Source organism: Musca autumnalis, unplaced genomic scaffold (assembly GCF_047663935.1).
Source record: "Musca autumnalis isolate F117 unplaced genomic scaffold, ASM4766393v1 scaffold_2, whole genome shotgun sequence".
Taxonomy (NCBI): Eukaryota; Metazoa; Arthropoda; class Insecta; order Diptera; family Muscidae; genus Musca; species Musca autumnalis.
In genome coordinates, this window is record NW_027411755.1 from 194,215,983 (window position 1) to 194,229,453 (window position 13,471).

A 13,471-nucleotide genomic window follows, 5' to 3' on the forward strand; every position below is an offset into this window, starting at 1 on the left:
TGGTGGAGAATTTTCGGGACCACTGAGAACCTCAAATTTCAAATTACAGCTAGCTTGGTCAAAATATTGTAGCTAAAATTCTCAAAATACCGGAAATCAAGGGGTATATTCCACTCAACTGGCCCAACTGCTTAATCAAAGCACTCCTCGTCCCGATAACATATCAGGACAATGGCAAAACATTGCCAACTCCATGCAAGCAGCCGCAAAATCAGTACTTGGATACCAGAGACCTCCACCAAGGAATCCATGGTATGACCAGGAGTGTCGTGCTGCTACCGAAGAGAAAAATGCGGCATATAGGGCTACTTTACAATCAGAAGCAACGCGTAGCGCACGAGAGAGGTATCGGGAGAAAAGGAAAGAGGAGAAACGTCTTTTCCTCAGGAAAAAGAGAGAGATGAAAAAGTGAACAAATCGAGATGTACAGGAGACAGAATGAAGTGCGAAAATTCTACCAAAGAGTGAAACATCAAACTGATGGCTTTGGAACTGGCACATCCTCGTGTAGAGACCAGCAAGGTAATCTGGTAACTGAGACAGATAGTGTGCTCAGGATATGGAAAGAGCATTTTTCCAAAATGTTGGTATCCAATAGTAGCGAAGTCGACGAAGATACCACAGAGCCAATCCCAGAAGATGGTATTGAATGTATACCACCCGGCCAAGATGAGGTAAAGACAGCAATAAACCGGCTGAAGAATAATAAGGTCAGCCGAGCTGTTTAAAACCGGAGGCGACACGCTGATAAGAGGTAGTTTACACTATCTATCAACACGAAATAAAAACATTCCATATTTACCCACGGAGGCAATGTTGAGACGTAGTTTTTTTTTAAATTTTTGCTGGTGTGGACGCACAGAGTAAATAGCGTAAGGAAAATCTCCAATATTACACATATTAGCGAATATATAACGATGGAAAATTTCATGTCATATGACATTTACATATAGTGTAAACTACCCCTAAGGTGTATGCATCAGCTAGTTAGCTCCATTTGGCAGGAAGAACGCGTACCCGACGATTGGATCCTGAGCATCCTGTGTCCCGTCCATAAGAAAGGAGATAAGACTTTATGCTCCAACTATAGGGGCATAAGTCTTCTCCCTATCGCCTACAATATAGTGTCAGAGATATTGTGAGAACAACTAAAGCCCATGGTCAACGAAATAATTGGACCATACCAATGCGGCTTTAGACCTGGTAAGTCCACCATTGACCAGATATTTACCCTGCGGCAAATCCTGGAGAAGACCCAAGAGATGCAGATCGACACCTACCATATGTTTGTCGATTATAAAGCAGCCTTCGACAGCCCGCTGCGTTCAAAGGTATTCCAAGCCATGTCTGAATTTGGTATCCCCGCAAAGCACATCCGGCTTTGTTAAATTACTTTAACTGACACGAGATCCTCAGTTAAAATTGGAAAGGACCTCCCCGAAGAGTTTTGTACCAAAAGAGCTTTCAGACAAGGAGACAGCCTTTCGTGTGATCTCTTCAACATCCTGCTGGAAAAGGACATACGATAGACAAACGTCAAAAGAAGTGGCACAATCTACACCAATAGCCACATGTTACTCGCTTATGCTGATGATATAGACACTATGGGACGATAAGTAAAAGAAGTAACCGATACCTTTATGAAGGTCGAAGGAGAATCTGCTAAAGTGGGTCTGGCAGTAAACGGTGAGAAGACTAAGTTGATGGTGTCGACGCGCAATGCGTCTATTGAGCTCGGACCAACTGTGGAAGGTTCCTATCATTTTGAGGTAGTAAAAGACTTCGTCTACCTCGGCACCTCCGTAAACACAACAAACGACATCAGTTGTGAAATAAGAAGAAGAATTTTATTGGCCAACAGATGCTACTTTGGTTTAAGTAAACAGTTTAAAAACAAAGCCACATCTCGTCAAACAAAAATAACACTCTACAAAACACTGATACTACCCGTGCTGAGGTATGGCTCCGAAGCCTGGGTACTTGCGCAAGCAGACATGGCAGTGCTTGGTGTGTTTGAGAGAAAAATTCTTCGAAAGATCTACGGACCAATCTGCGTTGACGTTGAATATCGACGTCGCATGAACCACGAGCTGTATCTGCTGTACAACGACATCAATATAGTTAAACGTATCGATAAGCAGCGATTGCGTTGGCTAGGCCATATCATAAGAATGGGCGAAGATGAACCCGCTAAAAAGGCGTATAAATTGGAGCCGCTTGACGGTGCACGCAGAATTGGCAGGCCAAAGAATAGATGGCGCAAACAAGTGGATGATGAGATGACAAGGCACGGTATTCCAAAAAGCGAAGCACGAAACAGAGAGAATTGGAGATCTTTTCTTAGTTCGGTCTATGGAACAAATGTTCTGTAATGAGCCAGCTAAGTAAGTCGGCAAAGCCGACTGGTCATTTTTTAATTGTTTTTGTTTTTTTTTTTTCAAAATAAAACACATTGTTTCTTTTTTAATTTTATAAAATATATATTTTTTATTTAAAACTTATGTTGAAATTTCTATGACCTAAAACAGTTTTTTTTGATTTAATTTTTCCATTACATATCAAAACTTACAATAAATTTGTTTACAAATTTATTTTTAATTTTTTTTGTGAAATTATTTTGTTTTTGTTTTTTAAAAGATTTCAAATAGAAAACCAAAGAAATTATAAGGATATATAAAAAGGTATAGAAAGTATAAAGTATAATATAGGACCACTTCCATTGAAAATAATAATAAAAAAAATGAACAGAAAACCTTTTAGAAAGAGAATAAAAAATTATAATTTTTTCACAACAAAAAATTCCATAGTAACTTTATTTTTTTAACTAAATATTTTTGTGACTTATGGCTACATACAATTTGTTATTTTTCAAGTTTTTTTCGCTTTTATTTCTGTATATAAAAAGGCTTCAATGGGAATGTTTTTATTATTATGTTTTTATTTTTCTGTCATACAACACATGGATTGAAAAGTATAATTTTATTAATTTTGAAAAAGAAATATTTTAATATTCTTGGTTAAGATTTAGTAATGGCCTTTAGAAGTATTATGAAGAATTATTATGTCTGTTGAATCAAAAGTAGTAATTAAGATATTATTTCTATTTTATAAAATTTGTTTTTTTTTATATATAAAATATTACTGTATTTAGATTTTTGCCATTTTTTCAGTCCATGTGTCATAAGTATAAAATATTTGTTTTTTTTATTTTTTTAAATATATGTATATAAACTTATCGTATACAAAATATATTTTGTTTATGGATTAGTATTTTATAATATTTTTTTAACTTTATTTTCAATATATAAATGCAACATTTGTTTATTTATTGGTTTTTTAAGAAAATAATAAATAGAAAAATATGGCAAAATTTTTTTTATTATTAAAAATCTAATTTAAAAACACATTTTTTGGTAATTTAGCCATAGATTTTCATAAATAAAATCTATGCAAATTAATGTGTTGTGTGCGCGTAGTTCTGTTTTTTATTTTCTGTCTACTTTTAAAGTAAATAATTATTAAATTGAAATGTTTTATAATAAAAATGTTGCTAAAGTTTGTTTTCTTAAATTGTATATAAAATATATATTGTTGTTGTTGTTTTTCTTTTAATATATTCTTCATACATTGAATGCACTACGAACGGTGGGGCAAGTTGTCTGCACAATTTTTTCAAAGTTTGTTTTTTTTTCATACAAGTTTCAATTTTTTATTATTATTTATTTATAATTTTTTTATTATTTATTTTTATCAATATATTAACAATTTTTGAAAAGAAATATTCGTTTTCAATATAAATTTCTTAAAGAATTTCGAAGGTCATAGATTATATTTTTAATGTTATTTTTTTGTCCTTAAAGAAATAAAAAGAAACTAAGTTTCGAGTTGATGAAATTCAATAGTTTGTTTTTCAAAAAGCCCTTTAGAATTATAAATAAGAAATATTGAAAAAATTGCCGCCTACTTTTTTTCTATAGAAAAAAATTCACAGACCCTGGTCTGCTATTTTTTTCTATAGAAAAAAATTCAGAGAACCAGGTCTGCTATTTTTTTCTATAGAAAAAAATTCAGAGAACCAGGTCTGCTATTTTTTTCTATAGAAAAAAAATTCACAGACCCTGGTCTGCTATTTTTTTTTTTAGAAAAAAATTCACAGACCCTTGTCTGCTATTTTTTTCTTTAGAAAAAAATTCACAGACCCTGGTCTGCTATTTTTTTCTATAGAAAAAAATTCACAGACACTGGTCTGCTATTTTTTTCTATAGAAAAAAATTCACAGACCCTGGTCTGCTATTTTTTTCTATAGAAAAAAATTCACAGACCCTGGTCTGCTATTTTTTCTATAGAAAAAAATTCACAAACCCTGGTCTGCTATTTTTTTCTATAGAAAAAAATTCACAGACCCTGGTCTGATATTTTTTTCTATAGAAAAAAATTCACAGACCCTGGTCTGATATTTTTTTCTATAGAAAAAAATTCACAGACCCTGGTCTGATATTTTTTTCTATAGAAAAAAATTCACAGACCCTGTTCTGATATTTTTTTCTATAGAAAAAAATTCACAGACCCTGGTCTGATATTTTTTTCTATAGAAAAAAATTCACAGACCCTGGTCTGATATTTTTCACTGGTCTGCTATTTTTTTCTATAGAAAAAAATTCACAGACCCTGTTCTGCTATTTTTTTCTATAGAAAAAAAATCACAGACCCTGGTCTGATATTTTTTTCTATAGAAAAAAATTCACAGACCCTGGTCTGCTATTTTTTCCTATAGAAAAAAATTCACAGACCCTGGTCTGCTACTTTTTTCTATAGAAAAAAATACACAGACCCCGGTCTGCTATTTTTTCTATAGAAAAAAATTCAGAGACATTGGTCTGCTATTTTTTTCTATAGAAAAAAATTCACAGACCTTGGTCTGCTATTTTTTTCTATAGAAAAAAATTCACAGACCCTGGTCTGCTATTTTTTTCTATAGAAAAAAATTCACAGATCCTGGTCTGCTATTTTTCTCTATAGAAAAAAATTCACAGACCCTGGTCTGCTATTTTTTTCTATAGAAAAAAATTCACAGACCGTGGTCTGCTATTTTTTTCTATAGAAAAAAATTCACAGACCCTGGTCTGCTATTTTTTTCTATAGAAAAAAATTCACAGACCCTGGTCTGCTATTTTTTTCTATAGAAAAAAATTCACAGACCCTGGTCTGCTATTTTTTTCTATAGAAAAAAATTCACAGACCCTGGTCTGCTATTTTTTTCTATAGAAAAAAATTCACAGACCCTGGTCTGCTATTTTTTTCTATAGAAAAAAATTCACAGACCCTGGTCTGCTATTTTTTCTATAGAAGAAAATTCACAGACCCTGGTCTGCTATTTTTTTCTATAGAAAAAAAATTCACAGACCCTGGTCTGCTATTTTTTTCTTTAGAAAAAAATTCACAGACCCTGGTCTGCTATTTTTTTCTATAGAAAAAAATTCACAGACACTGGTCTGCTATTTTTTTCTATAGAAAAAAATTCACAGACCCTGGTCTGCTATTTTTTTCTATAGAAAAAAATTCACAGACCCTGGTCTGCTATTTTTTCTATAGAAAAAAATTCACAAACCCTGGTCTGCTATTTTTTTCTATAGAAAAAAATTCACAGACCCTGGTCTGATATTTTTTTCTATAGAAAAAAATTCACAGACCCTGGTCTGATATTTTTTTCTATAGAAAAAAATTCACAGACCCTGGTCTGATATTTTTTTCTATAAAAAAAAATTCACAGACCCTGTTCTGATATTTTTTTCTATAGAAAAAAATTCACAGACCCTGGTCTGATATTTTTTTCTATAGAAAAAAATTCACAGACCCTGGTCTGATATTTTTCACTGGTCTGCTATTTTTTTCTATAGAAAAAAATTCACAGACCCTGTTCTGCTATTTTTTTCTATAGAAAAAAAATCACAGACCCTGGTCTGATATTTTTTTCTATAGAAAAAAATTCACAGACCCTGGTCTGCTATTTTTTCCTATAGAAAAAAATTCACAGACCCTGGTCTGCTACTTTTTTCTATAGAAAAAAATACACAGACCCCGGTCTGCTATTTTTTCTATAGAAAAAAATTCAGAGACATTGGTCTGCTATTTTTTTCTATAGAAAAAAATTCACAGACCTTGGTCTGCTATTTTTTTCTATAGAAAAAAATTCACAGACCCTGGTCTGCTATTTTTTTCTATAGAAAAAAATTCACAGACCCTGGTCTGCTATTTTTTTCTATAGAAAAAAATTCACAGACCCTGGTCTGCTATTTTTTTCTATAGAAAAAAATTCACAGACCCTGGTCTGCTATTTTTTTCTATAGAAAAAAATTCACAGACCCTGGTCTGCTATTTTTTTCTATAGAAAAAAATTCACAGACCCTGGTCTGCTATTTTTTTCTATAGAAAAAAATTCACAGACCCTGGTCTGCTATTTTTTTCTATAGAAAAAAATTCATAGACCCTGGTCTGCTATTTTTTTTCTATAGAAAAAAATTTATAGAACCTGGTATGCTATTTTTTCTCTATAGAAAAAAATTCACAGACCCTGGTCTGCTATTTTTTTCTATAGAAAAAAATTCACAGACCCTGGTCTGCTATTTTTTTCTATAGAAAAAAATTCACAGACCCTGGTCTGCTATTTTTTTCTATAGAAAAAAATTCACAGACCCTGGTCTGCTATTTTTTTCTATAGAAAAAAATTCACAGACCCTGGTCTGCTATTTTTTTCTATAGAAAAAAATTCACAGACCCTGGTCTGCTATTTTTTTCTATAGAAAAAAATTCACAGACCCTGGTCTGCTATTTTTTTCTATAGAAAAAAATTCACAGACCCTGGTCTGCTATTTTTTTCTATAGAAAAAAATTCACAGACCCTGGTCTGCTATTTTTTTCTATAGAAAAAAATTCACAGACCCTGGTCTGCTATTTTTTTCTATAGAAAAAAATTCACAGACCCTGGTCTGCTATTTTTTTCTATAGAAAAAAATTCACAGACCCTGGTCTGCTATTTTTTTCTATAGAAAAAAATTCACAGACCCCGGTCTGCTATTTTTTTCTATAGAAAAAAATTCACAGACCCCGGTCTGCTATTTTTTTTTTCTGCATAATGCTATGCATTGGGTGCGTTGTGTTGACTCCTTTGTATGACTCCTAAAAGTATGCTTTGTTTTTTTTCATTCATAGTAATCTCTAGCATTAATTTCTTATTCAATATTTCTCTTATTCCTTAAAATAATTCTAATGGGCTTTTCAAAATTTAAACAAAACAAATTCTAAAAACTAAAGAGTATTCATGTTGTTGTTGTTACTTGTTGTTGTTCTTAATAAGTTGACTTTTAAGCAAATGATGCTCATATAAATTAAAAAAGAAATAGTTTTAAAACTATATAAGTTGTATTCGATAAATATATATAAAAATAAATTTCAATCACAGTTGTTTGGGCGGAATTATAAAGATATATATGTGTATGTGTGTGCGTGCTTTAAAAGTTAATGATATAAAACAAATGCGGGTGCGTTTGGGGGTTAATGACAAGTTATAAATTCATAAAAAATCGTTACGATTTGGTAGAAAAAAATTAAAAAAAAAGATTTTTTGTTTTTTAAACTATTTTTATAAAGAAACGGTACTTGTGTATGACACAAGTTGGACGTTATGGTCTTTATAAAAATTTCTAATAATGTTTCTGTTGTTGTTGTTTTAAATTATTTGAAATAATCCGTATTTTATACTTGAGTATTATTGCAAGTTTCTTTTCCAATGGAATTGTTGTTTTTTGTTTTAAGAATTATTTTAAGATTGTAGTTGTTGTTGTTGGCTTTTTTCCTAAAAGTGACTAGATTTAGTTTGTTAGTTATTGTAATTGTTGTTTTTGTTTGTTGTTTATATGTGTATATTCGGCTTTTATTTGAGGTTAACGTTGTTAAGTTGTGTATGTATTGTAGTTTACTTTAAATTATATATAAAATCTTGTATTCATTTATACATAACTCTTAATGTCTGTCACAATTTTATTGTTTGTTTGTTTTCTTCACTTTTATATATTACACGGATTTTTTTGTTTGTTTTAAAAACACAGAGAGAGAGTTTTAAAGCTTAAATGGCTCATTAGGAAAAGTCAGTTAATAAAGTTAGAGATGCAGCTTAACGCCTTGACTATGTGATTTAGGAATGTTATTGTTGCTGTTGTTGTGATTTTTTATTTACAATAAAAATTTATTTTTTATTTTTTCCACTTTATTCATAGAATTTTGTATACGTAGAAAATATATAATAAGCATCATATAATGATGATGTAGTGCTAGTTAGCTAAAGAGCTTCAGTCATCTAGTATAGATGCCGGTTTTTGTGAAAATACTTGTTATGGATCTTCTTGTCTTTCCCTGTAATCGTTTTTGTTTTCTAAGGGTTGCCATACTTTTTATTGCTTTCACAACCTAAATGTATGCCTTTTTTGTATTTAGCGTTTGAGCAACCTAAATGTATGCAACTATAATACTGTTCTGTTGCATTCTGTGTATATGCCATTTCGTTCATTGTCCATACTGAATTTTGTTCTCATCAAGATGACCAACCAGCAGGCATCTTAAAACTATACTATTGTACTTATTAAAATCCTTATAAAAGATTTTTCTTATATTGTGGAAAGTTGCCTTAGTCTAACTAATGTTACTGAGACTAAATACACTTCTTTGATGGCCCGCCATCTGATAAGCTCAAAATGAACAGTTCTTTTTTATATCAGTTCTCTCCTTTTTCAGTTATATGTTCTCCAAAATCTGTTCCCCCCATTTAGAACATTTCAGTTCTTATTGTTTACCCATTATTCCAAGTCTATGCAAGTTCTTAAAGGCCTTACTATTCCTCCAACATCCCATAATAAATTTGGAATTATATCAGCAGTATACACATTCTTCGCCTAGAGGTATGCTACATATTATTTCCTTTGATACTTCAATTTTTACAAATTTCTGTAAATTACAAAGTTCTCTTCTATAGAAGAAAATCTAGGAGATTTTTTCCTAAAAATAATTTCCGGACCCGGTCTGAGGGGTTTTTCGATAGAAACAATTCCGGGGCACCTGGTCTGAGGTTTTTTTTCTATAGAAAAAAATTACAGACCCATGGTCTGAGTGTTTTTTCTATAGAAAAAAATTACAGACCCATGGTCTTAGGTTTTTTTTCTATAGAAAAAATTACAGACCCATGGTCTGAGGTTTTTTTCTATAGAAAAAAATTACAGACCCATGGTCTGATGTTTTTTTCTATAGAAAAAAAATTACAGACCCATGGTCTGAGGTTTTTTTCTATAGAAAAAAATTACAGACCCATGGTCTGAGGTTTTTTTCTATAGAAAAAAATTACAGACCCACTATAGAAAAAAATTACAGACCCATGGTCTGAGGTTTTTTTCTATAGAAAAAAATTACAGACCCATGGTCTGAGGTTTTTTTCTATAGAAAAAAATTACAGACCCATCGTCTGAGGTTTTTTTCTATAGAAAAAAATTACAGACCCATGGTCTGAGGTTTTTTTCTATAGAAAAAAATTACAGACCCATGGTCTGAGGTTTTTTTCTATAGAAAAAAATTACAGACCCATGGTCTGAGGTTTTTTTCTATAGAAAAAAATTACAGACCCATGGTCTGAGGTTTTTTTCTATAGAAAAAAATTACAGACCCCTGGTCTGAGGTTTTTTTCTATAGAAAAAAATTACAGACCCATGGTCTGAGGTTTTTTTCTATAGAAAAAAATTACAGACCCATGGTCTGAGGTTTTTTTCTATAGAAAAAAATTACAGACCCATGGTCTGAGGTTTTTTTCTATAGAAAAAAATTACAGACCCATGGTCTGAGGTTTTTTTCTATAGAAAAAAATTACAGACCCGTGGTCTGAGGTTTTTTTCTATAGAAAAAAATTACAGGTTTTTTTCTATAGAAAAAAATTACAGACCCATGGTCTGAGGTTTTTTTCTATAGAAAAAAATTACAGACCCATGGTCTGAGGTTTTTTCTATAGAAAAAGATTTTTTGACATTTTTCCCATGGTCTTAGGTTTTTTTTCTATAGAAAAAAATTACATACCCATGGTCTGAGGTTTTTTTTTATAGAAAAAAATTACAGACCCATGGTCTGAGGTTTTTTTCTATAGAAAAAAATTACAGACCCATGGTCTGAGGTTTTTTTCTATAGAAAAAAATTACAGACCCATGGTCTGAGGTTTTTTTCTATAGAAAAAAATTACAGCCCCACTATAGAAAAAAATTACAGACCCATGGTCTGAGGTTTTTTTCTATAGAAAAAAATTACAGACCCATGGTCTGAGGTTTTTTTCTATAGAAAAAAATTACAGACCCAGGGTCTGAGGTTTTTTTCTATAGAAAAAAATTACAGACCCATGGTCTGAGGTTTTTTTCTATAGAAAAAAATTACAGACCCATGGTCTGAGGTTTTTTTCTATAGAAAAAAATTACAGACCCATGGTCTGAGGTTTTTTTCTATAGAAAAAAATTACAGACCCATGGTCTGAGGTTTTTTTCTATAGAAAAAAATTACAGACCCATGGTCTGAGGTTTTTTTCTATAGAAAAAAATTACAGACCCATGGTCTGAGGTTTTTTTCTATAGAAAAAAATTACAGACCGATGGACTGAGGTTTTTTTCTATAGAAAAAAATTACAGACCCATGGTCTGAGGTTTTTTTCTATAGAAAAAAATTACAGGCCCATGGTCTGAGGTTTTTTTCTATAGAAAAAAATTACAGACCCATGGTCTGAGGTTTTTTTCTATAGAAAAAAATTACAGGCCCATGGTCTGGGTTGTTCTTCGTATCCCATTTCGAGTTTTTATAAAAGGAACACTGAGTAATTATGCATCGCCTAAAAGTATGCAACCACATTGTAACGTTCATAAGGGAAACGTAAGCTCTTGCAGTTTGGGCAAAAAACATCATCAAAATAGAGTGGTGGTGACTATGCAACAATTTTCTTCGCTTTGTTTTTGTTTTTTTTCGAAAGGTAAAGCGAGCGATTCGTTAATTCTTCTTTCCAAACATTTACTAACTGACTTCTCTTGTTTTTAATAGAAGTTTAAAAAAATATACTCGGGAAAATTTCTTGTTTTCTTTTATATTCCTGTGGCAGACGCTGAAAATTCCATAACATTTTGAGCTAATGGAAAGCAAATAAAGTAAAGAGGACCTTTAACTCCACTCTCTTCCAAAAAAACTCAAAAAATGTTTCTGAAATTTTCAACCTCCGTCCCAAGGTATATAGGGGAAATTTTTGATGTAGCCTATTGAAATAAAAAAATAAAATCTTTTATAATTTCCACCACAAAAATCATTACAATTTCTTCTAAACGAAGAGAAGATTGAAATATATTTTTATAAAAAATATCTGAATATAAATTAGGGTTACCCAAAAGACAATCAAGGAAGCATAATGGAAGACATTACTTTACAAGTAAAAGTAAAGTCATCCATAAACATCCTCAATGGTCTTTTGGGCACCCTTTTAGAAATGCAAAACCAAAGACCAACTTACATTTGTTATACTCTTGTTTCTTATTGATGGCAAGGATTAAGTGAAGATAACTTACTTCACTCTTTTCCCATGATGTGTGGAATAACATTAAAGCATGACCTTTTTCTTCTTGTCAGAAATCTACTATTAACGAAAACGAATACCTTTCATTTGTTTGGGGGGAGGGGAAGCTTTGTAGCTTGTTTTTGTTATATTATTATGATGAAACCTTGATTGAAAATTGTCACTTGTGGCCACCGGTTATCAGATGTTGGAGTTCATGTTGTTGTTGTTCCAGTTGTTTACGTATGAGAATTATAACTTTTATGATGTTTCAATACAGCCGGATCCATAACATAATTATTAGCTTCAGCCAATTGCATTGGCAATGGAGGCAATTTATCATTTGGATGACGATGTGGTATTGATGTTTTGCGGGTCTTGGCCATTGTGGTGGAACTGGTGTTGCTTGTCAAGTTTTTTGTGGCCGATACCGAGGCTGAGGATGATGTTGCTGTGCCGCCATTGTTATTGCTTGATGGCGAACTTGTTACCCCACTATTGGCATTACCATTAATTTCCGTACTACCAGGTGGTGTTGAACTTGTTGATGATGCGCCACTACTACCTGTTGTACTACTACTTTGGGAATCCTTTTGCTTTGAACCTTTGGCGGCGGCTGTTGGAGCCAAAACTTTGGTTTGTTTTAGCAAAGAACGATCATTACATAGTGCCGATATTAAGGGTAAATCCAAATGTTTACTTTTTTCTCTCAGCAGGGCGATATCAAATTCACTTGGTGGTGTCTGCTGCGAGTGATGATTTCCTCCAGCAGCTCCACTTGATGTTGTGGAACCAGTAGTCGAACCATTTGTTGTTGCTGTTGCCAAGGCAGTACGATTTGCTTGTTGTTTGGCAGCCTGAACAGAGGCCTGTAGTTGGGCAATAATATTACTTTCTTGACAACGTCCCAAGAGAAAATCATGTTTGGGTCTTTCACCAGCCCATTGGGCACCACTGGATGTTTTGGTCATATGACTATTAATGCCACGTGGAACGCTAAGGGTAATCGGCTTGCGTGGTGGCAATTGATTGCTGCGAAAAATTGACATGGAATCCTGGGATTGCTGATGCTGTTGGGCAGCACTGGTATTGCTGGTGTTGTTGTTGTTGCTATTAATTATAGTTTGGCTTAGTGGTGTGGGCTTTGAAGGTACTGCAAAGAGAGATTAAAAGATTTCATTTAGAAATGTGGTTGTCAGTTGCATAAATAAATATTTAACCTAAAAGTATGCAATGATTATTAGCCTAATTTCAAAAGATTAAACCTAATTTACCCAGACGACAATTAAACTCTAAAATATACAATATAAAATATAAAATATAAAATATAAAATATAAAATATAAAATATAAAATAAAATATAAAATATAAAATATAAAATAAAAAATATAAAATATAGAATATAAAATAAAAAATATAAAATATAAAATATAAAATATAAAATATAAAATATAAAATATAAAATATAAAATATAAAATATAAAATATAAAATATAAAATATAAAATATAAAATATAAAATATAAAATATAAAATATAAAATATAAAATATAAAATATAAAATATAAAATATAAAATATAAAATATAAAATATAAAATATAAAATATAAAATATAAAATATAAAATATAAAATATAAAATATAAAATATAAAATATAAAATATAAAATATAAAATATAAAATATAAAATATAAAATATAAAATATAAAATATAAAATATAAAATATAAAATATAAAATATAAAATATAAAATATAAAATATAAAATATAAAATATAAAATATAAAATATAAAATATAAAATATAAAATATAAAATATAAAATATAAAATATAAAATATAAAATATAAAATATAAAATATA

General features: G+C 31.0%; 1 protein-coding gene across 1 annotated transcript in view; it reads right to left on the reverse strand.

Annotated features, from left to right (window-relative positions):
- Positions 1-2,455: 2,455 nt before the first annotated feature.
- ex (FERM domain containing expanded) overlaps positions 2,456-13,471 on the reverse strand; it is a 154,283-nt gene continuing 143,267 nt past the window's right edge. Inside the window, exon 7 of the mRNA XM_073970429.1 lies at positions 2,456-12,764. Within this exon, the coding sequence (XP_073826530.1) occupies positions 11,851-12,764 (914 nt within the window). The 3' untranslated portion in view covers positions 2,456-11,850. The remainder of the gene's footprint in view (positions 12,765-13,471) is intronic.